The 18,320-nt window shown below is 48.1% G+C and overlaps 2 protein-coding genes across 51 annotated transcripts in view; both read left to right on the top strand.

Moving 5' to 3' along the window:
* Positions 1 to 18,320, top strand: part of ank3b (ankyrin 3b) — a 294,436-nt gene that overhangs the window by 262,979 nt on the left and 13,137 nt on the right. For 30 of the 50 annotated variants that reach the window (XM_090217933.1, XM_090217953.1, XM_090217954.1 and 27 more), the window contains 4 exons: positions 10,187 to 10,261; positions 11,044 to 11,175; positions 12,511 to 12,591; positions 15,901 to 16,717. In XM_090217933.1, coding sequence (XP_090074059.1) covers positions 10,187 to 10,261; positions 11,044 to 11,175; positions 12,511 to 12,591; positions 15,901 to 16,717 — 1,105 coding nt within the window. Of the gene's footprint in view, positions 1 to 10,186; positions 10,262 to 11,043; positions 11,176 to 12,510; positions 12,655 to 15,900; positions 16,718 to 18,320 lie in introns of all 50 variants that reach the window. The other 20 variants (XM_090217947.1, XM_090217950.1, XM_090217925.1 and 17 more) reach the window with 2 other exon arrangements.
* Positions 4,878 to 6,492, top strand: LOC149972655 (uncharacterized). Its single transcript, XM_090217961.1, has one exon. The coding sequence runs from the start codon at positions 4,878 to 4,880 to the stop codon at positions 5,853 to 5,855; it is 978 nt and encodes a 325-aa protein (XP_090074087.1). The 3' UTR covers positions 5,856 to 6,492.

Raw genomic sequence — 18,320 nt, forward strand, 5'->3', positions numbered from 1 at the left:
CTCTAGTCTACCCAACAGTCCAGAGAGAGCTGTTCTTTCCCGCTTCAGTGAGGATACATCCAAACAGCAGACAAAGGCAGAGGAACGGTCTGAGCCAAACCAGGTTAAAGCCTCCTTCTCTAGAGTGAGCTCTGTTAGGATGAAGTTTGAATCAGAGGCTCAGAACCAAGATAAGAGTAGTCCTGAGCTAGTACAGTCCACACCCCCAGTCAGCAGGCTGCAGGAGAACAAGCTGCCAATGAATCAACTGTTCACTGGAGGAAAGACAACTAAAGGGTCTGAGGCCACAGAGGAAGGAAGTCCTTTTAAAAAGACTCCAGAGAAACTGAAAGGACCTGCCTCCAATAGCAGTAAGTCAGTTGTCTCACCAGCTGCCCCAAAACAGTCAGGAGACAAACTGCCTAACCTACCATACACCACAGCCCAAAAACACCTAACAGGTCAGACTGATAAAGAATCAGAGAAAACAAGCCCATTGAGCCAGGAGAGTCAGGTCATTGGTATCAGTAAGGGTGTAAAGGGGCCACCCTCACATAGTCCTACACATGACACACCCAAGGAGAACAGTGGGGAAGTTGAAAAAGAACACGTTTCTATGAGGGATTCTCCTTCCAAACATGTTGCATCAAGTCCCACAACCAATAGGGTTGCTCATTCTGAACCTGTGTCTAAAGACCATGGGGTTGCTCATTCTGAACCTGTGTCTAAAGACCATGGGGTTGCACAAAACAAGAATCTTAGAAAAAAGACAGAGTCCCAGATCCCAGTCAGGTCTGTGTCTAGTCACTCAGACAGCGATCAGTCAGAGAAAGCAAAACAAGACACAATAACTAAGCCATTTGAAAAGACATCCCAAATCCCCATACTAAATAAGAACAGAATGCAGGTCAGCCCAGTAACAAGCCCTACAAAGGCAGAAGAACTAACAGACACATCTCTTGAAATATTAGATAATGCACCAAAAGATTCTAACTTGAACAATGTGCGTGACACTTGCACAAGAGAAATACAAGAGAGATTAGCACCAGAGACAACCACCACCAGAGAAAACTTCAAAGGCATCAAAACATTACCTGTCTATGTGAGTGTCCAGGTGGGTAGGCAGGGAGAGAGAGAGGGCAGAGGAGGAGTACTGTACAAACAGAAACAGCCCTCGTCGCCTCAGGCCAGTCCTGACGATGACATGCTAGAGCAGGTATCTTTCATAGACAGCTCAGGGAAGAGTCCCCTCACCCCAGAGACCCCTAGCTCAGAGGAGATCAGCTATGACCTCACCTCCAGAACACCAGACTCCATCCTGGGCTTCACTCCCTTCCAGCCTAGCCCTATCCCAGAGGTCTCTGAGGACTCCTCAGAGGAGGAGCAGGGCCAGGTATTTTCCTTCAAGGACTTCAGACCAGAGACACCTAATGTCACAGCAGCTGACCTTAAGAATGGAAACCACCAGGCTGGACAGACACCTAAAGACAAAGGAGTAGCATACATCCAGTTCCCCCCTCCGCCTCCCCTGGACTCTGAGCAGTCCAGCCCTGAGAAGAAGAAGAAGGGATCATCTGGTTCCTCTGAGGCAGAGATGGAGATGATGGAGGTTAACCTCCAGGAAGAGCATGATAAACACCTCCTCACGGAGCCCATCATCAGAGTCCAGCCCCCCTCCCCAGTCCCCCCCGGGACTGACGACAGTGACTCTAGTGACGATGAGTCTGTCTTCCAGCCCATCTCCTTTAAGAAATACACCTTTAAGATCTCAGAGGGGCAGGAGCAGGAGCTCAAGAATGGGTCCAAATCCACAAAACAGGATAGAAATGGCAAAGAGCCAGGAACTAACAGAACTAATGGAACGTATGAAGCTGGTAAAACAGAGGAGTACGACTCTGAACAGAATGGAAATGACCAGTCCATAACAGACTGTTCTATCGCCACGACGGCAGAGTTCTCTCATGACACTGACGCTACTGAGATCGACTCCCTGGATGGGTATGACATGCAGGATGAGGATGATGGTCTGTGTGAGATGGACACTAAACCCTTCAGCCTGCCGGACAGCAGGAAGGACGTGTGGACCTCAGACAGCATGCTCCGGTCCTGCGACCGCTCCTTTAGTCAGACCAAACTAGAGGCCATTGAAGAGGAAAAAACACCGGAGGAGGAATACAGAAAGGCTCAAGCTAAAAGTGATCCAGTTGACATAAAAACAGATGAGGCCAGCTCTCAGGGCCAGAAGGACAACGATGGGTTTTCTGATACGTACTTTAGTTACAAGCTAGAGGAGGCGTTTGACTCTCCGTTTAAAACTGTTGCTACTAAAGGTCTGGACTTTGACCCCTGGTCCAGTATAGGAGGAGACAATGAAGTGGTTGACGCCAGGATAAAAGACGACGAGCCGAAGCCGTTTGGACTGGCAGCAGACGACAGATCACAGGCCACGACCCCAGACACGACCCCTGCCAGAACCCCGACTGATGATAGCACCACGCCGACTAGCGAGCCAAACCCTTTCCCCTTCCATGAAGGGAAGATGTTTGAGATGACTCGCAGTGGTGCGATTGACATGAGCAAGCGGGATATTGTTGAAGAAAGACTGCAGTTTTTTCAGATTGGTGAGCATAACTCTGAAGGGATGTCAGGGGGCGTAAGGGACTAGGTCATAAGGTCAGTTGTAATCATGTCACAGACATAGGGTAAAGGCCTCTAATGAGGCCCCTGTTAGACAAGCCCCTGACTGGGAAGAGGCCCCTATAGAAGCCCCTGTTAGACCAGCCCCTGCCTGGGTAGAATCCTCTAATGAGGCCCCTGTTAGACCAGCCCCTGACTGGGTAGAGGCCTCTAATGAGGCCCCAATTAGACTAGCCCCTGACTGCGTAAAGGCCTCTAATGAAGCCCCTGTTAGACCAGGGGTAGAGGCCCCTCCAGAATATCAAGTCCCTGACTGTCTTTCAGACCACTGCCCCTGGTAGTACCATTCAGAGCACAACACCAGCCCCTGGCAGTTCCATTCAGAGCACCACACCAGCCCCTGGCAGTACCATTCAGAGCACCACACCAGCCCCTGGCAGTACCATTCAGAGCACCACACCAGCCCCTGGCAGTACCATTCAGAGCACCACACCAGCCCTGGCAGTACCATTCAGAGCACCACACCAGCCCCTGGCAGTACCATTCAGAGTACCACACCAGCCCCTGGCAGTACCATTCAGAGCATCACACCAGCCCCTGGCAGTACCATTCAGAGCACCACACCAGCCCCTGGCAGTACCATTCAGAGCACCACACCAGCCCCTGGCAGTACCATTCAGAGCACCACACCAGCCCCTGGCAGTACCATTCAGAGCATCACACCAGCCCCTGGCAGTACCATTCAGAGCACCACACCAGCCCCTGGCAGTACCATTCAGAGCACCACACCAGCCCCTGGCAGTACCATTCAGAGCACCACACCAGCCCCTGGCAGTACCATTCAGAGCACCACACCAACCCCTGGCAGTACCATTCAGAGCACCACACCAGCCCCTGGCAGTACCATTCAGAGCACCACACCAGCCCCTGGCAGTACCATTCAGAGCACCACACCACGCCCTGGCAGTACCATTCAGAGCACCACACCAGCCCCTGGCAGTACCATTCAGAGCACCACACCAGCCCCTGGCAGTACCATTCAGAGCACCACACCAGCCCCTGGCAGTACCATTCAGAGCACCACACCAGCCCTGGCAGTACCATTCAGAGCACCACACCAGCCCCTGGCAGTACCATTCAGAGTACCACACCAGCCCCTGGCAGTACCATTCAGAGTACCACACCAGCCCCTGGCAGTACCATTCAGAGCATCACACCAGCCCCTGGCAGTACCATTCAGAGCACCACACCAGCCCCTGGCAGTACCATTCAGAGCACCACACCAGCCCCTGGCAGTACCATTCAGAGCACCACACCAGCCCCTGGCAGTACCATTCAGAGCATCACACCAGCCCCTGGCAGTACCATTCAGAGCACCACACCAGCCCCTGGCAGTACCATTCAGAGCACCACACCAGCCCCTGGCAGTACCATTCAGAGCACCACACCAGCCCCTGGTAGTACCATTCAGAGCACAACACCAGCCCCTGGCAGTTCCATTCAGAGCACCACACCAGCCCCTGGCAGTACCATTCAGAGCACCACACCACGCCCTGGCAGTACCATTCAGAGCACCACACCAGCCCCTGGCAGTACCATTCAGAGCACCACACCAGCCCTGGCAGTACCATTCAGAGCACCACACCAGCCCCTGGCAGTACCATTCAGAGTACCACACCAGCCCCTGGCAGTACCATTCAGAGCATCACACCAGCCCCTGGCAGTACCATTCAGAGCACCACACCAGCCCCTGGCAGTACCATTCAGAGCGCCACACCAGCCCCTGGCAGTACCATTCAGAGCACCACACCAGCCCCTGGCAGTACCATTCAGAGCATCACACCAGCCCCTGGCAGTACCATTCAGAGCACCACACCAGCCCCTGGCAGTACCATTCAGAGCACCACACCAACCCCTGGCATTCAGAGCATAACAATGGGGTCAAGTCAAAAGACTCCAATGTGGCCTCTAAATTCTCCACCCTTAAAATTGACTTCAAGACATCTTCGGCAAGGAGCCTAGTGGCTAGAGCGTTGGGCCAGTAACTGAAAGGTTGCTGGATCAAATCCCTGACAAAGTAAACATCTGTTATTCTGCTCCTGATTAAGGCAGGTGTTCCACTGGCGCCGAAGACGTGGATATCGATTATGGCAGCCCCCCACACCTCTCTGATTCAGAGGGGTTGGGTTAAATGCGAAAGACACATTTCATTTGAATGCATTCAGTTGTACAACTGACTAGGTATCTCCCTTTCCCTTTCAATGGATTCAGACGAGTCTAGAGCCTCAGCCAGTTCCCAACAGACAGAGATAGACTGGAGTAGAGAGAGACAGACGTACCAGAGCCTAGACTATGGTTCAGCACCTCTAACAGGGAACAGCAGTATCAACCATAACATGCCAGAGGTAACCCCTAACCTCCATGCTAACCTCATCCAGCCTGGTAGTATAGTATTCAGTCTGCTGTCTTCCTCAGAGCCCACTCTACAACAGGTCAGCAGATTTGAGGCAGCTTTCAGCATACCTGAGGAGAACAGGGTGGAGGCAGCCTTCAGCAGGCTGGAGGAGAACAGGGTGGAGGTAGCCTTCAGGAGACTGGAGGAGAACAGGGTGGAGGTAGCCTTCAGGAGACTGGAGGAGAACAGGGTGGAGGTAGCCTTCAGCATACTGGAGGAGAACAGGATGGAGGCAGCTTTCAGCATACTGGAGGAGAACAGGGTGGAGGTAGCCTTCAGCATACTGGAGGACAACAGGGTGGAGGTAGCCTTCAGGAGACTGGAGGAGAACAGGGTGGAGGCAGCCTTCAGCAGGCTGGAGGAGAACAGGGTGGAGGCAGCCTTCAGCAGGCTGGAGGAGAACAGGGTGGAGGCAGCCTTCAGCAGGCTGGAGGAGAACATGGTAGAGGAGAACAGGGTGGAGGCAGCCTTCAGCAGGCTGGAGGAGAACATGGTAGAGGAGAACAGGGTGGAGGCAGCCTTCAGCAGGCTGGAGGAGAACATGGTGGAAGAGAACAGGGTGGAGGCAGCCTTCAGCAGGCTGGAGGAGAACATGGTAGAGGAGAACAGGGTGGAGGCAGCCTTCAGCAGGCTGGAGGAGAACATGGTGGAAGAGAACAGGGTGGAGGCAGCCTTCAGCAGGCTGGAGGAGAACAGTAAAGAGAGCTCTGTCTGTCAAGAGTCCAGCAATAACCAGTACAGGACTGGTTCAGGTGAAAATATGCAGGTCCAGGTTACCAGTTAAAGCAACTATAACTCAAATATTCAGTCAAATAATTCCTGTGAGAAAGCAGAATGCTAAACATGTAGTTACACAACCTGTTGCCAGGAAAAGATCAGTGAATTCCAGTGAAGAGGGTTCCCTTGTAATCAAGACAGAATCAGAGTCAGAGAGGAAGCAGGTTGGGAGTGAAGGAGAGCAGTAGAATGGGCCAAGTGCCAGGTAGTGTATCTAAGGACAGGTCAGGTGTGGCCTCTAGCAGCAGATCAGATAACAACAGGTCAGGTGTGGCCTCTAGCAGCAGATCAGAACAGGTCAGGTGTGGCCTCTAGCAGCAGATCAGATAACAACAGGGCAGGTGTGGCCTCTAGCAGCAGATCAGATAACAACAGGTCAGGTGTGGCCTCTAGCAGCAGATCAGATAACAACAGATCAGGTGTGGCCTCTAGCAGCAGATCAGATAACAACAGGTCAGGTGTGGCCTCTAGCAGCAGTTCAATAGCAGGACAGAACACAACATGCTTCAGTGAGAAAACTACATCTGTAAGTAGCTAGACAGTAGATAGTTTAGACCATGTTGCCAATGAAAAGCAAAATTAACTGATAATGAAGATATCACATCAATATCAGAAGCCTCTCAGCACTCCTTCAATATATTTAAGCCCAATACTACATCCAGATTTACAACTACATCCAGGTCTACTACTACATCCAGATTTACTACTACATCCAGGTCTACTACTACATCCAGGTCTACTACTACATCCAGGTCTACTACTACATCCAGATTTACTACTACATCCAGGTCTACTACTACATCCAGATTTACTACTACATCTAGGTCCACTACTACATCCAGATTTACTACTACATCCAGGTCTACTACTACATCCAGATTTACTACTACATCTAGGTCCACTACTACATCCAGATTTACTACTACATCCAGATTTACAACTACATCCAGGTCTACTACTACATCCAGATTTACTACTACATCCAGATTTACTACTACATCCAGGTCTACTACTACATCCAGATTTACAACTACATCCAGGTCTACTACTACATCCAGATTTACTACTACATCCAGAGTTACTACTACATCCAGGACCACTACTACATCCAGGTCTACTACTACATCCAGGTCTACTACTACATCCAGATTTACAACTACATCCAGGTCTACTACTACATCCAGGTCTACTACTACATCCAGATTTACAACTACATCCAGGTCTACTACTACATCCAGGTCTACTACTACATCCAGATTTACTACTACATCCAGGACCACTACTACATCCAGGTCTACTACTACATCCAGGTCTACTACTACATCCAGATTTACTACTACATCCAGGTCTACTACTACATCCAGGTCCACTACTACATCCAGAGTTACTACTACTTCCAGATTTACTACTACATCCAGGTCCACTACTACATCCAGGACCACTACTACATCCAGGTCTACTACTACATCCAGGTCTACTACTACATCCAGATTTACTACTACATCCAGGTCTACTACTACATCCAGGTCCACTACTACATCCAGAGTTACTACTACATCCAGATTTACTACTACATCCAGATTTACTACTACATCCAGGACCACTACTACATCCAGATTTACTACTACATCCAGGACCACTACTACATCCAGATTTACTACTACATCCAGGTCCACTACTACATCCAGAGTTACTACTACATCCAGATGTACTACTACATCCAGATTTACTACTACATCCAGGACCACTACTACATCCAGATTTACTACTACATCCAGGACCACTACTACATCCAGATTTACTACTACATCCAGGTCCACTACTACATCCAGATTTACTACTACATCCAGATTTACTACTACATCCAGGACCACTACTACATCCAGGTCCACTACTACATCCAGAGTTACTACTACATCCAGATTTACTACTACATCCAGATTTACTACTACATCCAGGACCACTACTACATCCAGATTTACTACTACATCCAGGACCACTACTACATCCAGATTTACTACTACATCCAGGTCCACTACTACATCCAGATTTACTACTACATCCAGATTTACTACTACATCCAGGACCACTACTACATCCAGATTTACTACTACATCCAGGTCTACTACTACATCCAGGTCCACTACTACATCCAGAGTTACTACTACATCCAGGTCTACTACTACATCCAGGTCTACTACTACATCCAGAGTTACTACTACATCCAGATTTACTACTACATCCAGCTCTACTACTACATCCAGAGTTACTACTACATCCAGATTTACTACTACATCCAGGTCTACTACTACATCCAGGTCTACTACTACATCCAGGTCTACTACTACATCCAGATTTACTACTACATCCAGGTCTACTACTACATCCAGGTCCACTACTACATCCAGGTCTACTACTACATCCAGAGTTACTACTACATCCAGATCTACTACTACATCCAGGTCCACTACTACATCCAGGTCCACTACTACATCCAGGTCTACTACTACATCCAGGACCACTACTACATCCAGGTCCACTACTACATCCAGGTCTACTACTACATCCAGATTTACTACTACATCCAGGACCACTACTACATCCAGGTCTACTACTACATCCAGATATACTACTACATCCAGAGTTACTACTACATCCAGGTCCACTACTACATCCAGATTTACTACTACATCCAGGTCTACTACTACATCCAGATTTACTACTACATCCAGGTCTACTACTACATCCAGATTTACTACTACATCCAGGTCCACTACTACATCCAGATTTACTACTACATGCAGGTCTACTACTACATCCAGATTTACTACTACGTCCAGGTCCACTACTACGTCCAGGTCTTGTAGAGACGTGAGAGCAGAGTTTGAGCAGGCCGGCAGAGAGAAGACGAGAAGGAGATGGAAGGAGGAGAGGAGGAGCAGTAGGCCGGCTGCAGGAAAGGAGAAGGATTGCAGTCAGGTTGCAGGGTCCAACATGGCCAACATCATGGAGACCAAGCCTGTAAAACGTTACACTTCTTGATCTTTAGTGCATGAGCTGTTGTGATATGCTGTGATGTGACTTAACTGCAGCTGTCATTCTGTCATCTCTGTGTCCTGTCCAACCAGACTTAGGAGATGTATGAACTGTCCAACCAGACTTAGGAGATGTATGAACTGTCCAACCAGACTTAGGAGATGTATGAACTGTCCAACCAGACTTAGGAGATGTATGAACTGTCCAACCAGACTTAGGAGATGTATGAACTGTCCGACCAGACTTAGGAGATGTATGAACTGTCCAACCAGACTTAGGAGATGTATGAACTGTCCAACCAGACTTAGGAGATGTATGAACTGTCCAACCAGACTTAGGAGATGTATGAACTGTCCGACCAGACTTAGGAGATGTATGAACTGTCCAACCAGACTTAGGAGATGTATTAACTGTCCAACCAGACTTAGGAGATGTATTAACTGTCCAACCAGACTTAGGAGATGTATGAACTGTCCGACCAGACTTAGGAGATGTATGAACTGTCCAACCAGACTTAGGAGATGTATGAACTGTCCAACCAGACTTAGGAGATGTATTAACTGTCCGACCAGACTTAGGAGATGTATGAACTGTCCAACCAGACTTAGGAGATGTATTAACTGTCCGACCAGACTTAGGAGATGTATGAACTGTCCAACCAGACTTAGGAGATGTATTAACTGTCCGACCAGATTCAGGAAGACAAGTAGGAAACAGTAGTCAGGTGCTGCAGCATGATAGTGACCAGAGCACTGTACAGACGAGTAGTCTCTGGCTCGTGTAGAGCTGTGCTGAGTCTGTATCAGTATAGTAGAATAGCAGAATCAGACAGGTGACTGTGGTCCAGTCTCCTCCAGCGTACACAGACACACAGGTTACTGGCATGTCTACTTTCATTTCACTCTGAAACACGTTTGGCCTTGAACACCAAGCTCCACACTATAGAGCTAGTGACATGTGAATTGGGGTGGTTTTGTTTCTGTGATGGTTTGATTGCCTGGTAGACTGGCTGGTTACATGCCTAACACCCACTCAACAACAGATACTAGTCTGCTACTGGAACTGTCTATGTGCCTTTGTCTTGCCATTGGATCCTCACAATTCTACCTGTTACTATCTGGCTTCTGATTTGGAATGGTGCAGCCAAGTACTCCAAAATGTAGAGCGTTTACTATGATCTTACTATCCAGAGACCTCTGAATTGATGAGGAGAATTTGGCCAGAAAAAGGTATGTTCTGTTTCTCATAAATACACAGTGATGAGATGATAACATGGTGCTGTCTGCCCCTCATCCCCACCAGGCCCTCAGAGCCCCTGTGAGAGGACTGACCTGCGGATGGCCATAGTGGCAGATCACCTGGGTCTGAGCTGGACTGGTAAGAACACAGTAGCATGTCTCCCCCTGGAGGACAGCAGTAGAATGGCAGTCTCTCTTCTACTGCAGTGACATAACGTACCAGCCACACACACTATTACCCCACACACTGACTGGAGATGGCTAGAATACATCAGAGATTTCAGATTGTGACACCATACTGTTCCTGTTGATGACTGAGCTGGGTAGGACTTCATCTGTGTAGTCTGTTCCATCTAGAGATTACTGTCATTTTTATCAGGAGGGAAAGGGAGTGTCATGGCAGTGTGCCCAGCTCCCCTCCCCGCCTGCACTGCGGCATTACGTACATGTCTGTCTGGGGGAGAGTCACCTCCCCGCCTGCACTACAGCATTACGTACATGTCTGTCTGGGGGAGAGGAGGGGAGGAAAGAGAGGAGAGGAAAGCAAAGGAAACAAAGACAGGAGGGGGAAGGAGAGGAGGGGAGGAAAGAGAGGAGGAGAGGAAAGAGAGGAGAGGAAAGCAAAGGAAACAAAGACAGGAGGGTGAAGGAGAGGAGGGGAGGAAAGAGAGGAGGAGAGGAAAGAGAGGAGGAGAGGATAGCAAACAAATGAAGGCAGGAGAGGAAAAGAGAGGAGGGGAGGAAAGAGAGGAGGAGAGGATAACAAAGAAAATGAAGACAGGAGAGTAGAGGAGAGGAGGAGAGATAAGAGGAGAGGAAAAGAGGGGAGAGGAGGTAAAGAAAAGGAAATGAAGACAGGAGAGGAGGGGGAGAACAGGGAGGAGAGGAGTCTAATCCATATTTAATGTATTTCTGTTTCAGAGCTTGCCAGGGAAATGGATTTCTCCGTAGATGAGATCAATCACATCCGCGTGGATAACCCCAACTCTCTGACCACTCAGAGTTTCATGCTTTTAAAGAAATGGGTTAGCAGAGATGGTAAAAATGCCACAAGTAGGTATCCCATAGCATAGTATCCCAAAGCTTGTTTTATGTAACTAGTCATTACTGAAAACAGTAGCACCGCACAGGGCACTACACAGAGCTGTCTCAGGTCATTACTCTACACAGAGCTGTCTCAGGTCAGTACTCTACACAGAGCTGTCTCAGGTCATTACTCTACACAGAGCTGTCTCAGGTAATTACACAAAGCTGTCTCAGATCGGACTATAGAGAACCAGCCCTGTCTGACTGTAGAGAACCAGCCCTGTCTGACTATAGAGAACCAGCCCTGTCTGACTATAGAGAACCAGCCCTGTCTGACTATAGAGAACCAGCCCTGTCTGTAGAGAACCAGCCCTGTCTGACTGTAGAGAACCAGCCCTGTCTGACTATAGAGAACCAGCCCTGTCTGTAGAGAACCAGCCCTGTCTGACTATAGAGAACCAGCCCTGTCTGACTATAGAGAACCAGCCCTGTCTGACTATAGAGAACCAGCCCTGTCTGACTATAGAGAACCAGCCCTGTCTGTAAAGAACCAGCCCTGTCTGACTATAGAGAACCAGCCCTGTCTGACTATAGAGAACCAGCCCTGTCTGACTATAGAGAACCAGCCCTGTCTGACTATAGAGAACCAGCCCTGTCTGACTATAGAGAGCCAGCCCTGTCTGACTGTAGAGAACCAGCCCTGCCTGTCTGTAGAGAACCATCCCTGTCTGACTATAGAGAACCAGCCCTGTCTGACTATAGAGAACCAGCCCTGTCTGACTATAGAGAACCAGCCCTGTCTGACTATAGAGAACCAGCCCTGTCTGTAGAGAACCAGCCCTGTCTGTAGAGAACCAGCCCTGTCTGACTATAGAGAACCAGCCCTGTCTGACTGTAGAGAACCAGCCCTGTCTGACTATAGAGAACCAGCCCTGTCTGACTATAGAGAGCCAGCCCTGTCTGACTGTAGAGAACCATCCCTGTCTGACTGTAGAACGTGGGTAGGATGTAATAGTGTTGTTTTGTTTAGAACGTGGGTAGGATGTAATAGTGTTGTTTTGTTTAGAACGTGGGTAGGGTGTAATATTGTTGGTTTGTTTAGAACGTGGGTAGGATGTAATAGTGTTATTTTGTTTAGAACGTGGGTATGATGTAATAGTGTTATTTTGTTTAGAACGTGGGTGGGAGGTAATAGTGTTGTTTTGTTTAGAACGTGGGTAGGTTGTAACAGTGTTGTTTTGTTTAGAACGTGGGTAGGATGTAATAGTGTTGTTTTGTTTAGAACGTGGGTAGGATGTAATAGTGTTGTGTATTGCTGTTTGTAGTGTATTAACCAGTTTTCCTGTTTCTGTCTCACTTTAGCGGATTCCCTTACAGAGGTCCTGACTAAGATCAATCGGATGGATATTGTGACATTGCTGGAAGGGCCAATATTTGACTATGGTAACATTTCAGGCACAAGATGTTTTGCTGATGATAACGCAGTTTTCCTGGATCAGTGTGATGGTAAAGTTTAGCCCCATCTAGCTGAACTCTGTCTCTCTCTTTACCTCTCCTTCTTGCAGAACCAGCCAGTCTAAACTAGTCGAACATAGACCCAATCTTGGCTAAATGAGTCGAACGTAGAGCCAATCAGGCTAAACGAGTCGAACGTAGAGCCAATCTGAACATGATGATGACAAATTAGATGTTGATTTTATATTTATATTTTATATGCCCCCTGAAATCAATCAACACTGATACTTTTCAAACATTGCCGTGTGTTAACCCTGTCAGGGGGCATTACAACTCTACTACTGTATGTGTGACTGTATTTTATGTTGTGTAAAGTATAAAATATCATGCTACTTAACAAGCCTCTGAGGAATCACAACTAACCTATCTGATCTATGTTCTTAATTTGACCATGAGAGCAACGTTTATTTCATTCAGTTGGGTTAAAGATTTGGTTGGTATTTTGTTCTATAATCGTTATGGTGTGTGTATACTGATTGAAAAAAATACAGTAATGTTTAACACATTTCTCGCCAAATAATATTTTATTCACAATTTGATTGTCAAGTACATGAAAACATTATTATGTTAACCAATTTATATGGCAAATGGTTCCTGTCTGTTGTGGTGTGTTGTGGTACTAACCCTCTCCTGTTCTGTTAGATAGCGGTGTGTTGTGGTACTAACCCTCTCCTGTTCTGTTAGATAGCGGTGTGTTGTGGTACTGCTAATGTTTCTGTTCTGACAGCATGGCTGTGGCTTTAAGGGACCTCTGCTTGTTATAGGGCTGTTAGAGCTGCTTAGGCCGTTAGTTAGTACCTCTGGTTTCTCTGAGCCTTCCTACCCTGCAGTTATCTTGCTTCTAACTCTGCTGAACCAGACCAACCCCTTCCTGCTAACCTGCTTCCTGCCCCTCCCTCCCTGCTGACACCCTCAGCTGTGCTCTCACCCTCCATCCAACATACTGTTAACTAACTTAACATACAGTACCTAACTGGACTGTTGGCAGCTCTGCTACAGCCTTGTGTGGCTGCTCCCTCAGTCTTAGTAGTTCTGCTAATAACACTAGGCTAACAACGCTAGGCTAACACTAGGCTAACAACGCTAAGCTAGCAATGCTAGGCTAATGTGAAGCTAACAATGCTAGCTGTTAGGTTCTGGCTGTAGCGCTCTTCCTCAATTGCAGCTACATAAACAGAAGTTACAGTCACATTGAATTTTCATCCATTTTCATTCACTTTCAACCAAGTCTTGTCTGACTAACATTTTGTTTGTCTTTTCATCTGTCAATAGGACCTTACAGTAGTATCTGATAGTTCCTGATCTGTCCATAGGACCTTACAGTAGTATCTGATAGTTCCTGATCTGTCCATAGGACCTTACAGTAGTATCTGATAGTTCCTGATCTGTCCATAGGACCTTACAGTAGTATCTGATAGTTCCTGATCTGTCCATGGGACCTTAAAGTAGTATCTGATAGTTCCTGATCTGTCCATAGGACCTTACAGTAGTATCTGATAGTTCCTGATCTGTCCATGGGACCTTACAGTAGTATCTGATAGTTCCTGATCTGTCCATAGGACCTTACAGTAGTATCTGATAGTTCCTGATCTGTCCATAGGACCTTACAGAAGTATCTGTGATAGTTTCTGATCTGTCCATAGGACCTTACAGAAGTATCTGTGATAGTTTCTGATCTGTCCATAGGACCTTACAGTAGTATCTGTGATAGTTTCTGATCTGTCCATAGGACCTTACAGAAGTATCTGTGATAGTTTCTGATCTGTCCATAGGACCTTACAGAAGTATCTGTGATAGTTTCTGATCTGTCCATAGGACCTTACAGTAGTATCTGTGATAGTTTTTGATCTGTCCATAGGACCTTACAGAAGTATCTGTGATAGTTTCTGATCTGTCCATGGGACCTTACAGTAGTATCTGATAGTTTCTGATCTGCCCAAATGACATCTTTGATAGTTCCTAAATTTCTTGCTGCTACCCCTTCTTCCTCACCTTGTCCCCTTGTGCTCCTTGTTGTCATACCCCGCTCCTTAGGCCCCCCCCCCTATATATTAGGTATGTATATAGGAACTATAGGTCTATATGTATTCCCTCGTTAGGCCCCGCCCCCCCTATATATTAGGTATGTGTAAAGGAACTACACGTCTATATGTAGTCCCTCGTTAGGCCCCGCCCCCCCTATATATTAGGTATGTATATAGTAACTACAGGTCTATATGTATTCCCTCGTTAGGTCCTGCCCCCCCTATATATTAGGTATGTATATAGTAACTACAGGTCTATATGTATTCCCTCGTTAGGTCCCGCCCCCCCTATATATTAGGTATGTATATAGTAACTACAGGTCTATATGTAGTCCCTCGTTAGGCCCCGCCCCCCTATATATTAGGTATGTATATAGTAACTACAGGTCTATATGTAGTCACTCCTTAGGTCCCGCCCCCCCTATATATTAGGTATGTATATAGTAACTACAGGTCTGTATGTAGTCTCTCGTTAGGCCCCGCCCCCCTATATATTAGGTATGTATATAGGAACCTCAGGTCTATATGTAGTCACTCCTTAGGCCCCGCCCCCCTATATATTAGGTATGTATATAGGAACTACAGGTCTATATGTAGTCCCTCCTTAGGCCCCGCCCCCCTATATATTAGATATGTATATAGGAACTACAGGTCTATATGTAGTCCCTCCTTAGGCCCCGCCCCCCTATATATTAGGTATGTATATAGGAACTACAGGTCTATATGTAGTCCCTCCTTAGGCCCCGCCCCCCTATATATTAGATATGTATATAGGAACTACAGGTCTATATGTAGTCCCTCCTTAGGCCCCGCCCCCCTATATATTAGGTATGTATATAGGAACTACAGGTCTATATGTAGTTCCTTATTTTTCACTGCTCATCCTCTGTACTTACATATCCATGTGATTAACATCACAGATTACTTGTTGACTAAACTCATTATCAAGTCATATCCAGGCCTGTATTCCAACAGGCCATTTGCAGATGAGCCATGTAAAGAACTGCTAGCTACCTGCTACCTGCTAGGCTGAATGCTAACAGCTTGCCTGTCTGTTATAAGAGTATAAGTCAGTGATTATCTGCAGGTGGCAGTATTATATGAACAGCACTCCTTCCTTCCTCCATCCTCCTTCCTCCTGTACATGCTGAGTGTCTTCATGTTGTTGTGTCCCTCCATCTCAGCTCCACTGTGTTGTGGTTATCTCATCCAGGTTCCAGCAGCATCCAGCTGGAGCTTCAGACCCCCACAGGTTTGATCTGTCAGCCCCCCACCCCGCTAAGCAGCGACCACTTCTTTGACGAGGACGCTGGCCTAGACTCCCCCTCTAGAACGCCCACTAGACCATGTGACTTGTCACTCACCCAGACCACCAGCACCCCAGGCCCCGCCTCCCATGCTCAATCCCCCACAATGGTGGTAGAGGAAGACACCTCTGGACCTCTAGACTCCCGGGGAGCCGGGAAGGGCGCCGGGGAGGGTGCCGGGGAAGGCGGGGGCCCTAAAGTGACCTCCACTGAAGATGACACAGGGGTTAGCAGAGAGTCAGTGGCCTCATACAAGCCCCATAACAGGGAGGCAGGGCTGAGAGAGGAGGCTGAGCAGGATGTTGACATGGGGATGCTGATACATCAGATTGATCTTCCTCAGGGGGTGGTCAGGGAGGATGAGTGGCTGGCAGGAGCCAGAGGAGACCCATCAGAGACCCTAGGCTTTAGGCCTGCCCTGGGGGGAGAGGGGGTAGAGGGTGGTGTGTCTGGTCCTCCCGGGGAAGAGGAGATGGAGGAGGGGGAGTTGAGTGAGGAGAAGTTAAAGTCTCTGTTGGAGGAGATGGGGCTGGAGGAAGGCTCGGAGGACGAGGAGATGACGGAGGAAAGGATAAACGCCATCTTGTCTCAGGTTCAGCAGGCAGACAAAGATGTGATGTCATCACCTGCAGGTTGGCATAGTGAGACGTCCAGTGTGAACGTGGAGCCCCCGACACCTGGCCGCAGTCTGAGTGCTGAGGGCAACGACCTCCAGGACACCAGGTAGGATCTGATATTATTATTAAACATTAATAATGTTGTATATACAGTATAGGCTACATCCATGTTATTATACACCAGGCAGAACTTTACTCCGAAGAACATTCCCTCTTTGTCATCTCAGTCATGACAGCATTGTTTTGGTCTCTTTAAAGTCTGTTTATATGTGGTGAAGCCCAAGACATACTACATCACCAGATGTATGTGGACCCTTCAGATGACTGGTTTCACTATTTCAGCCACACCTGCTGACAGGTGGATAACATCAGCACACAGCCATGCAATCTCCATAGACAAACATTGCAAATAAAATGGCTTGTACTGGCTCAGTGACTTTCAACGTAACACCGTCATAGGATGCCACCTTTCCAACAAGTCAGTTCGTCAAAAATGTTTCCTTCTAGCTCTGCCCTGGTCAACTGTAAGTGCTGATATTGGGGAGTGGAAATATCTAGGAACAACAATGGCTCAGCCATGAAGTGGAAGGCCACTCAAGCTTAGAGAAGGGGACTGCCAAGTGCTGAAGGGCGTAGTGCGTAAAAATCGTCTGTCCTCAGTTGCAACACTCACTACCGAGTTCCAAACTGCCTCTTGAAGCCACATCAGCACAATAACTGTTTGTCGGGAGCTTCATGAAATGGGGTTCCATGGCCTAGAAGCCGCACACAAGCCTAAGCTTACCATGCGCGATGCCAAGCGTTGGCTGGAGTGGTGTAAAGCTCGCCGCTATTGGACTCTCGATGGTGGAAACGTGTTCTCTGGAGTGATGAATCACACTTCACCATCTGGGAGTCCGACAGATTAATCTGGTTTTGGCGGATGCCAGGAGAACGCTACCTACCCCAATGCATAGTGTCAACTGTAAAGTTTGGTGGATGAGGAATAATGGTTCATGGTTCGTTCCCCTTAGTTCCAGTGAACAGAGATCTTAATGCTACAGCATTCAATGGCATTCTAGAGTCTGTGCTTCCAACTTTGTGGCAACAGTTTGGGGAACATCCTTTCCTGTTTCAGCATGACAATGCCCCTGTGCACAAAGCGAGGTCAATACAGAAATGGTTTGTTGAGATCGGTGTGGAAGAACTTGACTGGCTGCACAGAGCCCTGACTTCAACCCCATCGAACACCTTTGGGATGAATTGAAACGCCGACTGCAAGCCAGGCCCTGCAAAAATGTTCCAACATCTAGTGGAAGGCCTTCCCAGAAGAGTGGAGGCTGTTATAGCAGCAAAGGGAGGACCAACTGGAATGAGATGTTTGACGAGCAGGTGTCCACATACGTTTTGTCATGTAGTGTATTTCCACATTGCTTGGACAATGTTTTTCTAATTCTAATTGTAATCTCCCCCTCCCCTCGCCCTCCCTCCCTCTCCCACCCTCCCGTCTCCTCCTCTCTTCCCCTTCCTCTCTCCTCCTCTCTTCCCCTTCCTCTCTCCTCCCCCTGTCTCCCTCCTCCTCCCTCCCTCTCCCACCCTCCCGTCTCCTCCTCTCTTCCCCTTCCTCTCTCCTCCTCTCTTCCCCTTCCTCTCTCCTCCCCCTGTCTCCCCCCTCCTCCCTCCCTCTCCCACCCTCCCCCTCCTCCTCTCTTCCCCTTCCTCTCTCCTCC

The sequence above is a fragment of the Oncorhynchus mykiss genome, chromosome 23 (assembly GCF_057628025.1).
Source record: "Oncorhynchus mykiss isolate SJ-2025 chromosome 23, ASM5762802v1, whole genome shotgun sequence".
Taxonomy (NCBI): domain Eukaryota; kingdom Metazoa; phylum Chordata; class Actinopteri; order Salmoniformes; family Salmonidae; genus Oncorhynchus; species Oncorhynchus mykiss.

Bases quoted from the DNA above. Each gene is read 5' to 3' on its own strand.
- LOC149972655 (XM_090217961.1), top strand. From the start codon at position 4,878: ATGGATTCAGACGAGTCTAGAGCCTCAGCCAGTTCCCAACAGACAGAG.